Genomic DNA, 12,647 nt, shown 5'->3' on the forward strand with positions numbered 1-12,647 from the left:
TATGGAAATTTCGGATCTATCTTCTGTATGCCACTCGTTATTGTATACTTTTATCATGTCCCGTCTTCTTCATTTCCTCTGTAAGGTAAATCCCAATTTTTTCAATGTCTCTTCATATAAGAGATTTTCCATGCCCCTAATAATTTTTATCCATTTCTGAACCTCCTTTATTTCTGTGATATTCTTTTAGGGGTTATTAGAACTGAACACACTGTTTTATGAGAGGGAATACCATTGATTTACATGATAACATTACAGTATTTCCATATAATTTTCTGTCTGATTACTCATGCATCCTAAAATATTGTTTGCTTTTTAGCTGCTGACGTACATTGAGCAGAGGGCTTCACTGAATGGCCCTGTGATGGGGTGTACCAGCTCTGCAGTGGACAAAAAGGGTTAACCCCATATTGTGGGCGGAGGAAGCCATACACTCCCATCATTGCTGGGCATACTCCAACTGGAACCTCAGTATAAAAGGGAGCAGCCCAGCTCAGTTGGAGCTGGCCACTGAAGAGGGAGGACGCACACTGCAGGCTCACTCCTAGGAATTGCTGGAGCCCCAGACCGCAGAGGCCAAGTGTGCTGAGACCCAAGCAGATACCCGACTACCTGCAGAAGCCCAAGAGGGGATGGAGTCATTGAGAGGTTCTCAAGCCGATGATCCCAGAGGGCCGGGAGACCTCTGGACAGCAACACTGGAAAGCAGCATAGGAAGTAACCCAGGGGAACTAGACATTGATCTGGTTGTGAAACCGGGACGAAGGCAGCGTGTTTCAGACAGCTCCCTGCTGACCTACTGGCGAATCCATTCACTGCTATCAAGGCCCTGGGTTGGGATCTGGTGGAGTAGGGAGGACCGGGGTCCCCCTACCCCAGATGCCACCCATCCCTGGTGGCGGCCCACTTCTTCCCTTGGCCAATAGGCCATGCAGCCCTGCCGAGGAGGGCAGCCATATTGACTCTTGCCACGAGGCCCCGCCAAGGAGGGATGCCTTATTGACTCTGGCCATTAGGCCATACTTCCCTGAAGCTAAGGGTGGTCATTTGGACTCAGCCAAGGGGCTATAATGCCCCTCCCCAAAGTGTGATGGGGTGTACCAGCCCTGCAACAGGCCCACAATGATGCCCAAGTCTTTTTCCTGAGTTGCTACAGTTAATTTAGGACCTTGTAAGGTGTACAAATAGTTACAGTTATTCCATCCAAATATGCACTACTTTGCATTTGTCAACACTAAATTTCATTTACCATCTTGTTGCCCATTCATACAGTTTAATTAGGTCCCTCTGAAGTTCCTCAAATAGTCTCTTGTCTTGACTAACCTAAATAATTTTGTATTATATGAAACTTTTGTTACTCTGTAGCTCACCCCATTTTCCAGATCATGAATACAAGAACACTGATCACAATATGCAAACTTGTGATGCCTACTGTAAACCTTTTATTGTGTTGCAAAATGATTTATTCCCACTCTGTCTCCTAGCCAGTTTCTGAGCTAGATAGTGTCCTTTTAAATAAAGATATTCATGTATTTAATGGGTACAGATCTTTTGAGAAGTTTAGATCATTTATCAGTTAGATACATAGTTAGTGACATTGACACTATATTTTAAAACTTAACCCGAAAGTGACACATTACAGTGCCATCTGGAATTAGTTTTCTCCAAACCATGCCCTGTTTACTTGTGGGTTTAAAAGGAGTGTTTAAGCACAATCTTTGTACTGAATGCTTGATACTTAAAGCTTTTTAGACAGTTACAGGGTTGAGTAACCTGTGAAAGAGCGGTGACTGTTTTTCCACTACAGCAGATAGGAGAAGGTAGCCTGTACAATTTTTCATAACTTTGTTTCTGTTCAGAAAACTGAAGGCCTTGTTAGACATTTAAACACAGTTGACTTACTGAGTAATCTTGTTGTGAACCTTTTGGGTACTGAGAATTATACAAGATGAGTAGAAAAGAGGTTCTTTTGAAAATTTGTTGTGAGATCCTAAGAAGACATTTTACTTGTCAAAAACAGTAAAAAAGAAAAATACACTTTAAAAAAACAAAAAACAAAAAAACCCACTATCCAGAAGCTTTATCACATAAGCTGCGTAAATTAGTATGAAATATTTCATTAAATGATAATTTACTTTTTTAAATGTACTAACACAGGAAGCTGGATGACAGATGATTACTGATGTATTATGGATACCTCTAGGTCAACAGTTCAGATCAGCAAATTGATAATAACCAAAAATCATTACTATCTGCTGGCTGTTTGATGGCCTCTGAGAAATACATTGGTGATCTCAATTCAGTTCCTAGTGCACAGGTCCTTACATAAGAAATATCAGTTCAAGGCAGTTTCAGTGAAGGGACTAGGGTCTGAATGATCATAGAGAATGAACCTGTTCACCTCAAGAGGTGCTATCTCCAGGTTAAAGATGTTGGAGGCAGATTGGCAGGATACTCTGACAGTGCTTGAATTGTTGCTATCATATTGCACATGATCTGTGGCTAGACAGAAGTTTTAATTTGTTCTTTTCTATTAGTCTTGTACCTTTGGCCTGGTCTACACTAAAAAGTTAGGTCGACCCTGCTACGTTGCTCACTGATGTGACAAATGTACATTCCTGAACAATGTAGTTAAGCTGATCTAACCCCCGGTGTAGACAGTGCTAGGTTGATGAAAGAATTCTTCCATCGACTTAGCTACCACATCTCGGGGAGAACCCCTCCTGTAGGCATAGATAGTGTCTACACTGAAGCACTACAGTGGTGCAGTTGCAGCACCGCAGCTTAGCCACTGTAGCATTTCAAATGTAGGCAAACCCTTTCATGAGCATTACATTCACTTTAAAAGAATACCACTAGCGGAGCTTTAAATATAGCTTTGGAAATATGACACTGTCACATGGTTCTTGAACAGTTCATTAGCTGGTCATCATCTCCAAATATTTATATCGGGCTCAGAGTGAACAGTACCTAGGGAAGGACTATGGCACATTTATTATTATTATTTGTATTACAGTGGTGTCTAGGAGCCCTCACCATAGACCAAGACCCCATTGTGCTAGGTGCTGTCCAAATAGAACAAAAATGGGGCCCTCCTGAGCCCTACTGCAATACAAAAATAATAATACTTCTGCATGCTATTGTCCTTGGAATGTAATGTTGGCAGGTCTTCTTTTCAAACTATCTGCTAAGTGATAATTACACATTAAACTAAGAAATATTTTAGGCTACAGGTTCTTTTTAAAGATTACATCTGCTTTACCATTAAAATTATTGCTTCAGGGAAGCTTCATGTTATTGGCATGTAAGGATTATACTATGTAGATTCTCCTGCACCGGAGAGTAGTTATGTTTATATTTTCTAGTGCCATTATTTAAGTTATTCACTTTAAATAAAACTTCCAAAGTCTTGAAAACAGTGTTATATTTGGTTATCAAATAGAGGATATGTGGTTTTTGTCCCCAGAAATTAGGGGTAATCAAAAAAGTGATAAATAAGCCAGTAAAAGTGGTACCAAAATTCAAGGAAGTGTGATAAAATGATAAATTGGTAAGAGACTGATGAGATTTGTGTTAAAAATATGATGAACAAGTTTAACAGAAGTGTTATATGAAATAGAAAAGATGTTGTTACTTTAGTGTGTTTAATATTTATCACAGATTTTAACATTTTAACCTAGTCATCTAGAGCAGTGTTTCTCAACCGTTTTGATACCAGGGACTGGCTTACTGCATTCCTAAACTGTGTCAGGGAGATCTCGGGGACTGGTGCTGGTCCACGGGCCAGTTGTTGAGAAACACTGGTCTAGAGCATTTTGATATGCATCAGTAAAGGTCCAGACTGAAACCATATGTTCTCCAAACCATTCATGATTTTATAGACCGCTATCATATTCCCCCTTAGTCTCTTTTCCAAGCTGAGCAGCCCCAGTCCCACACCCAAACTCCCTCCCAGAGCCAGCTCCCCTCCTGCACCCAAACTCCCAACCAAAGCCTGCACCCCAAGCCCCCCCATACCCTCCTCCTTCCGAACCCCCTGCCCCAGCCCAGAGCCCACACCCAGCACCCAAACACCCTCCCAGAGCCTGCACCCACCCCACACCCAAACGCCCTCCCAGAGCCTTAGGCAAGTGACGGGGGGAAGAAGGGGGGAGCAAGCAGGACTCGGACCCGTTCTGGGCACCACTAAAAATTATACAAACCTGCTGCCCCTGAGACTGATGACCTGTGTGTCAGGGCAGTGGCACAGCTTGGGCAGTTCTAGGGGGGCCGGTATACCCGGGGAAGATGGGCAGGTTGCAGTGTGTGTGGAAGGGACAGCGTGGCCGGTACATGGGATTGGGGATGGCCTGGTCTGTGTGGGGGGTAGGGCAGGGATGGGGTGGTGGGGTACAGCGCAGTCAGGGCCGTGGATGGAGTGACTGGCGGGGGGTGCGCAGGGAGCACGACGGGCTCTGGAGCGGTTGCTCGCAGCGGATGGCGGCGGGGGATGTAAGTCGGGTTTGGCAGGGTGTGCACGTGTCGGGGGCGGGGCTGGCGGCGGAGCACTGACTGGGCTGTGCTGCCAGGCGGGCCGCGTTGGGCGGGGTCAGGCTGCACCGGCCGGAGGGGGCGGGGCAGGGGAAAACTCGCACTCAGAGCAGCTCCTTCGGCTGGGCAGTCGGCGAGGGGCTGCGCCTGCGCAGACAAAACGAGCGGGAGGAGGCTGTTTGGCGCTTGCGCACAGCGATTGGGAGAGGCCAGGCGGAGACCAAGATGGCGGCCTAAGGCTGCGGCCGCCAACGCCACCGAGTGTGAGCGACGTCGCCGCCGCCATGGCCCGGCACAGGAACGTCCGAGGCTATAACTACGACGAAGGTAGCGAGAAGTCTCCGCCTTTCACATCTCCGGTCCCTACCAGTAACCAGCCCCTCCCCCCCGGTCGGTCCTGGCGGCAGGAAGCGCCAGCGGCATGAACACGTCTCCCAGGCGGCCTCGGGGGGAGGGAAGGGGGATGCTGTGTGTACGCCAGGCCGTGGACGGGGCTAGGCCCCGGGAACAGGAGTGGCGTGTATGGGATGTGTGGGTACTAGGCCTCAGGGGAGTAGGAGTTGGAGGGGGCAATTTTCACTCTAACTTTCAGGGTTTGTTTAGGGAGCGCGTTTGACAGCAGTTCGAGTGATCTCAGTTTAATTCTCTCCCTTGTGGAAACCAGTTCACCCATTTCCATCTCGGTGTGGGACTTTCACAGCATGGCATGGGAGAGACAAATATTTAAAAAGTAGAAACGCATTTTAAAAGCACAGAAATTGGCAGGGGAAGACAGGGTCGGGTGTAGTACCTTACAACTTTCAGCTCTGTTTGAAACTGACGACGTTTCACGTGGATAGTGCTAATTTAAGACAGCTTATTTTCACCTAACCTCGCTGTGCACTGAGTGTTCAGTGTGTCTCCCGGACCAATTTATGACATCACAACCACTTGAAACATCAAGGAGGTGTCAGTTGCCTTCCTCTGTGTTTTAGGTTTGGGTGATGTCCCTAATCTCTTGGGGAGGACATGCAGATCCCTGAAGAGGGAATTTGCAGGACATGTAATAAAGCAGCTGGTTTCCAGACAACTTGTCTTAAGATGGGAGTATTTAAGGCTCTGTATATTTTAAGTTTGCCTTCATATAACTATATTCTTACGAACACCTGCGTTAGTGCAGCTTTCTTTGATATACTATCTCATTTACCTACACTGCAATTTATATTAGGTGCTCATATACCTGTGTAACTAGATCAATGACTTTAAATAATGATTTTGCACTTCTTTTTACCAGGATCTCTAGCTCCCTGCAGCAATTCAAGTCTAATTTGTATCTGTTCACCCTTAAACATATTATGAAAATAAGAGTTTCAGGTCATGCAGTCACTAGTGGCGTTTATAGCTTATTTGAGTAAACTACACCAGTGTAAGTGACACTACATCAATCAGTGCATCTACATTAGGAGTTTGCATCACTGGTGCAAATTAACCTAATATAGACAAATCTTAAGATTTGCTTGGAGATTTCTCTGCTTGATTGTTTCACCCCTTGGAGATTAACTCAGTTTCACCTAGTCTGCGATGGGGCTAAACTCTACAAATGTCCCTGCCTTTAAGTGGTTTTCAGTTTTCCTATTAAACACTTGGGTCCCAATCCTGCAAACACACATGGATATCTTTACACGTGAGTAATCCTTTTAATTGAGACTACGCTACTTACACATCTAAAGTTACTTGCGTAAGTGTTTGCTGGATTGCAGTCTTTAATTGCTATATGCATATAATGAACATTTTGTTATGTACATAAGAAACTTGGTCTACAAATTGTGTTGTATCCAAATTTGTTAGTTTTGGGTGTGTGTATGTATAAGTGCGTACACATACGTACATATACACACACACACACACACAGAGACATACATTATGGGGGCATGCTACCTGTACCATAGTTGGGTTTTGCTGTGAGTTTACTTTTTGGATAGACAATGCAATTTTCTATTTTTGTCTAGGTAAATAAAAAAAAAAATCACTTCTATTGCAAGACTGGCCATATCAAATCTTTTGCATTCCAGTAGTGAAGATTATTCGTCATGGAAATTAGGGACAGGAAAGACCATTTATACATCTAATATGTATATTTACTGTATTTCTGTCCTAAAATTTGCTGCTGGTTCAGTTCTACCAGGAGTAGCCATGGTTGAGTACTAGTACATATCTGAACGACTCCATGGCTAAGTCACAGGAAGGCATTAGCCCTTTCTCTACACTAGCGTTCCCATCATTGCTGCCTCTGCTAAAGCTGCATTGAATGTGAAAAAACTGGGAAATTTTAGGGGAAAACAAAAGAAGAAAATCCATCTCCTTCCCAGTGCAAAATCAAACTATTCTTGTGCTCACTTGATGCAGTGTGAGTTCTTGGGGGTCAGCTTTATTTTTAATAATTCTGCTGTTCTTCCTTTACTTTTCAAAAATTAGAAATCTTAAATACAAAAGGAGAGAGAGCTATTTTCAAATGGGTAAAAATGAATATAGTAGTAATTGCCACACTTATTTATGAATAAATCTGGTAGTTAATGTCCAAAGAGAAGATCAATGTTATTTTTTGTGTTGTAATGCAATTTTGGTTTAGATGATGTATTTATGTAAAATTAGACATACCTGTTGCTGTTTTGGGGATAGGAACACAAGAATTACCGTGAGATCAAACTAGTGGTCCATCTGTCTTGTTGGAGTCTGGTGGCACCTTAAAGACTAACAGATTTATTTAGGCATAAGCTTTTGTGGGTAAAAAAAACCCACTTCTTCAGATGCATGGAGTGAAAATTACAGATACAGGCCTAAATATACTGGCACATGAAGAGAGAATTACCTTGCAAGTGGAGAACCAGTGTTGACAAGTCCAGTTCAGTCAGAGTGGATGTGGTCCACTTCAAATAATTGATGAGGCAGTGTCAATACCAAGACAGGGAAAATGAGGCAATTTTCCCTCTCTTGGTATTGACACCTTATTATTTCCAATGTGTGTTACCTTGCATTTGTCAACACTGGAATTGCACTTACCAGCGTGTATTTGTTCATTTTGTTTGAATTTCATTGTGATTTGCTCACCTCTTGGCTAATTCAGTAATTTTGTTTCATCTGCAAAATTTCCCACATCACCACTCAGCCCCCTTTCCAGATTAATAGGAAATATATTAATAAACACCAGTCCTAGTGTGGAACCGGGGACACTTCACTGTTATTTTTTGACCATGTTGAAAAATGACCTCACCCCGCCCCAGGTTAACCAGTTTCTAATCCATGACAGTACTTTATTTTTCACCCTATGGCTGCTACTTAGTTTCCTTAGCAGCTGCTTATGAGGAACTTTGTCAAATGGTTAATGAAAGTCCAAATAATTGTGACACCCTGTTCTCCATTATCCACTGGCTTATTAACATACCCAAAGAATTCTGATAGAGGTATGATTATTCTTTACAGAAGCTGATTTGTCCATGTCACATCAAGTAGTCCGAGCAATAAGCTTTTAATTCCCCAGTTGGATCTGAGTGCCTTTTATAGGGAAGGGTACAACATTTGCTTTGGTGTAGAAGCTGTTATTATGGAGTGTGCATAGTTTTGTTAGCATTATAGCTACTTCATTCTTCATGACTTTTTAAAACAAATTATATAAATATTTTAAACTGTTGAGTGTGCACTATCATCTTTTAAACAATATTTTAGTATATATTTTGTTCTTTATAATTATGTTCATTATGTATTTGTAAATACTAAGCCTTGAAAATAAGTTTGCCTTTTCCATAATTTGCTTCCTTTTAATGAGCTCTGAGAGCCATATCCTGATCTGAATAAACTTAGACTTATTTATTAGAAATAATTAATATTACCCTTACATAGCTTTACATGTCCATACAGCTGTTATGTTAATCTTCTCAGTACTCTTATAGTATTTTCCTATTTTATAGATGGAGAAAGAACAGGAGTACTTGTGGCACCTTAGAGACTAACAAATTTATTAGAGCATAAGCTTTCGTGGGCTACAACCCATATGCATCCGAAGAAGTGGGTTGTAGCCCACGAAAGCTTATGCTCTAATAAATTTGTTAGTCTCTAAGGTGCCACAAGTACTCCTGTTCTTTTTGCGGATACAGACTAACACGGCTGCTACTCTGATAGATGGAGAAGTGAGGCAAGAGATGGAACAGTCATTGAAAGAGCCAGGACATTTTGGCTCTCAATATTATGCTCATTCCTTCAAAATAGATCATGCTTCTTCCCAAGAAGGCCAAAGAGTTTATTCAACTGAGGATATGGTTATTACTTAATGACATTGTAATTCATATTTAAAAGGAAATAGAAGGAAAACCTACAAAAAACATGAGCAATCACATTGCTGGAAGGACACTTACTCTGTGCTAAACGTTTTCTATTCCTTCTCTAAAAGCCAGCAAAGGTCTTATTCTTGGAATAACTGTAATATGAGGAGACGATACATTTTAAAAAATGCAGAACTGATTCATTTAAAAAAAAAAAACAAAAACAGAGTGGGAGAAGGAGAGAGAGAACAGACCACAACATAAGGCAGGGGTGGGCAGACTTTTTGGCCTGAGGGCCATATCTGGGTGGGGAAATTGTATGCAGGGCCACGAATGTAGGGCTGGGGCAAGGGGTTGGGGTGTGGGAGGGAATGCAGGGTGTGGGAGGGGGTGCAGTGTGCAGGAAGGGGCTCAGGGCAAGGGGTTGGGGTGGAGGAGGGGTGCGGACTGTCGGAGGGGGCTCAGGGCAAGGGGTTGGGGTGGAGGAGGGGTGTGGGGTGCGGCAGGGGGCTCAGGGCAGGGGGTTGGAGTGTGGAAGGGGGCTCAGGGCAGGGGGTTGGGGTGCGGGCTCAAACCCAGCACCACTTACCTGGAGCGGCTCTGGGATGGCAGCGGCGCCACGCCGCTAAGGCAGGCTCCCTGCCTGCCTAGGCCCTGCGCCGCTTCCGGAAGCGTCCGGCACCATGTTGGGGTGTGTGTGTGTGTGGTTGTTTACCTGCTGCGTCCGCAGGTTCGGCCAATCGTGGCTCCCACTGGCTGCGGTGCGCCGCTCCAGGCCATTGGGGGCTGCGGGAAGCGGCGCGGGACGAGGGATGTGCTGGCCGCCGCTTCCTGCAGTGCCTATTGGCCTGGAGCGGTGAACCGCGGCCAGTGGGAGCCATGATCGGCCGAACCTGTGGACATGGCAGATAAACAAACCAGCCTGGCCCGCCAGGGGGCTTACTCTGGCGGGCCGCAGGCCAAAGGTTGCCAGTCCCTGTTACATAATATAGTACAGTAATAGAAGTACAGTTGTAGTTACATTTTCTTTTGTGTAAGTGTGTTCTGTTGTCGTATCTTATACTAAACCATCCTGCGTGTGTGAATGCTCAATGCACATGAAAGTACTTTGGGTATGTGGTTTTATAAATTTATCCTTGAAGTTAAATATTCTAGTAGGAAAGATGCTGATTATTGTTTTATTTCATATATATTCATATACAGACAGTCCCATGATTTGCTTAGGTTCCATGTTAGAGGGGGACAGAAAAGGAATTAGAGGGTTCTTGAATTTTTTTCACTGTCCTATACATAGTCTATTGAATATTAACAATACATATATTACTATTCTTACTTATAGCTGATTAAAAAGACAATTTTTATTGATGTACCTTTGAAATATTGAAATCGAATAATTATGATATAATCGGGGAGAGGGTTTTTAAAAATATTTAAGAAATTGCTTTTAAACACTCCATACTTGTTAAATATTTAAAAAATAAATTATATGCAGTTTAATTCTTACTCTTTCTGCCTCTTAGATTTTGAAGATGATGATCTTTATGGCCAATCAGTAGAAGATGATTGTTGTATTTCCCCTTCAACAGGTTAGTTCAAATGTTTGTCTATGCAAGTCTCATTTGGAGAAATTTGGACAAATATATATGATAAATTATAGAGAAGATTGGGATTTTCTGATGGGTAAAAGAGCTGAGAAGTCAACCAAGGCAAGGCGGGCAGAGTAGTGCTATATTTGGAATGTGATTGGAGCAGCAGTTGCAAAAACATAGCTTTATTCTGGGAATAAATGTATGTGGGCCAGATTTTTAAAAGTATTTAGGTGCATTATTGAAATCAGTTGGAATTAGGGTCCCAGGCACTTCTGAAAATCCCAGTAGACACACATCTGCGTGTTTAGGCAACTAAATAACCTTAAAAATATGGTCATTTGTCACTCTGGTTACTCTTTATTCTATAGTAAGCAGTGGCAGACATAGATATGTATTTACAATATTTTTCGTCATGTTCCCCTATTTAAAATTAAATTACTTCGTGTTCAGTTTTAAACTTTGCTGGTGGTTTTTTTTTTGTCCTTTTTATAAGGAGTGAGGATGTCATCTCACCTTGTAAACAAACAAACAAATGAAAAGACACTCTAGATGTATTCTGTTTTTAAACAAGTGGGTTGCATAGCTGTGCTGGGGCTTGTGTGCACCCTACAAAATCTTTTAACAGTAAGCTTTTATTTAAAAGTGCCTGATGCTGGTTACATCTAGAAAGATAGCTTTGCAAATAGTTGCAGCAACTAAGATGATAGAATATAAAATATTGGGTGATGTGCATTTAAGAAACATTTGATAAGACTATAACTTCTTAAAAGATGAAATTATCAAATTTGTTTGTGTTCAGTATAAAAGTTGGAGTTGTGTGAATATTACATAATGGTGTATGTGATCACTTGGTCAAATAATGAATAGCTGTTTTCTTTGACCATATCTGTAGGGTGTGTGTTTTTGCTACTTGTGAACATTTGTGCAAATTATTATTTATTATTACACCGATGTTTGCGGAGTCACTGAACTTTTGTTTTTGCATGGAAGCTAGAATATTTGTGTGTGGACAAGGCTTGCTTTTCTCATTTAAAAAGCTTTAGCCATCCAGTGACAAAGTAGAAACAAAACCAAATGTCTCAAGAGTCTGCTCACACACCATAAATAAAATATAGCAAATAGTTGTAGTGAATGTTCACAGACAACTCCCAGTCTGAAATTTCTTCACATAAACTTTGAAAAATTATGAATTATGACTAGGGCCTGGATTCAGCAAAGTATTTAAGCATATGATTTAGGTGCTTTGCTTATTAGGGGTGAGATTTATGCATGTGTTTAAATTTTAAACATGTGCTAAAGTACTTTGATTCATGGCCTGTATTTGTAAAAATTAAAGTTCAAGAACAGAAAAATGGGCTGAATTAATTGAATAAACTTTGTTATGAATAGATAAAAACTAGTAAATGCTACTTTAACCCTACACCACACTGGACTTTAAAACAAACTAATTATGGCTAATGCACTTTTTTTTAAAAAAGCTGAAACAGTGCAAACTTCTTGAGATTTGGGGTCATGAAGTTAAAAGTTGAGTCCTAAGTAAAAATATTTGAGAACTCTTGGTCTAGAATTTTTGTTGTTGTTGTTGCCTTTGAAAGTCTTCATAAACTTGATTTTTTGTTGTTGTTACAGAATACTGAACTGGGTAGAATTGTTCATTATATTTAAAGGTACATGGATATTGACTTCTGCATGGGGTCTCTCCTCTTTTGGTGGAAGGGGGCCATCCGCAGTATTTAAGTATGGACTCTCCTTTGCCCAGTGCAGTCCTCTAGGCTAATAATTACAAAATGAGATTATTTTTTCCAAATTAATTAATGCAGGCTACCATCAGTACATATTTTCTTTAGCTAGATTTTGTATTCAAACAATGGGATACTTGTTTGAAGGGGAAACTATTTTTAATATTCTGCTCCTGGTTGTTGTAGCTGCTCAGTTTATTTACTCAAGACGTGACAAACCCTCAGCATTTGCTGAGCGATTAGAAGAAGAGTATGGCTATGAAGATGCAGAAGAACCTGCCAAGAATATTACATCCAATCACCAGCTAACTGGAGTTGATCAAGGTAATTGTTAAGAACAGTTAATCAGTTCAATCTTGTTTTAATTCTTCTGTGATTTAAAGACCTTTATTGAAATTCTCTTATATTGAATTATCTTTTAGTAATAAAAGTCGGTTACCAATAACTCACTGACTTTATCAAACTGCCCACCATTTTGGGGCCAAATAGTAGAA

General features: G+C 41.6%; 1 protein-coding gene across 2 annotated transcripts in view; it reads left to right on the forward strand.

Moving 5' to 3' along the window:
- The first annotated feature begins 4,628 nt into the window (after positions 1–4,628).
- HBS1L (HBS1 like translational GTPase) overlaps positions 4,629–12,647 on the forward strand; it is a 105,439-nt gene continuing 97,420 nt past the window's right edge. The window contains exons 1-3 of one of the 2 annotated variants that reach the window (XM_024208030.2): positions 4,629–4,857; positions 10,346–10,411; positions 12,340–12,477. In XM_024208030.2, the coding sequence (XP_024063798.1) occupies positions 4,815–4,857; positions 10,346–10,411; positions 12,340–12,477 (247 nt within the window). In that variant the 5' untranslated portion in view covers positions 4,629–4,814. The remainder of the gene's footprint in view (positions 4,858–10,345; positions 10,412–12,339; positions 12,478–12,647) is intronic. The other variant, XM_024208021.2, reaches the window with a different exon arrangement.

The sequence above is a fragment of the Terrapene carolina genome, unplaced genomic scaffold (assembly GCF_002925995.2).
Source record: "Terrapene carolina triunguis isolate 2854851 unplaced genomic scaffold, T_m_triunguis-2.0 Scaffold85, whole genome shotgun sequence".
Lineage (NCBI taxonomy): Eukaryota > Metazoa > Chordata > Testudines > Emydidae > Terrapene > Terrapene triunguis.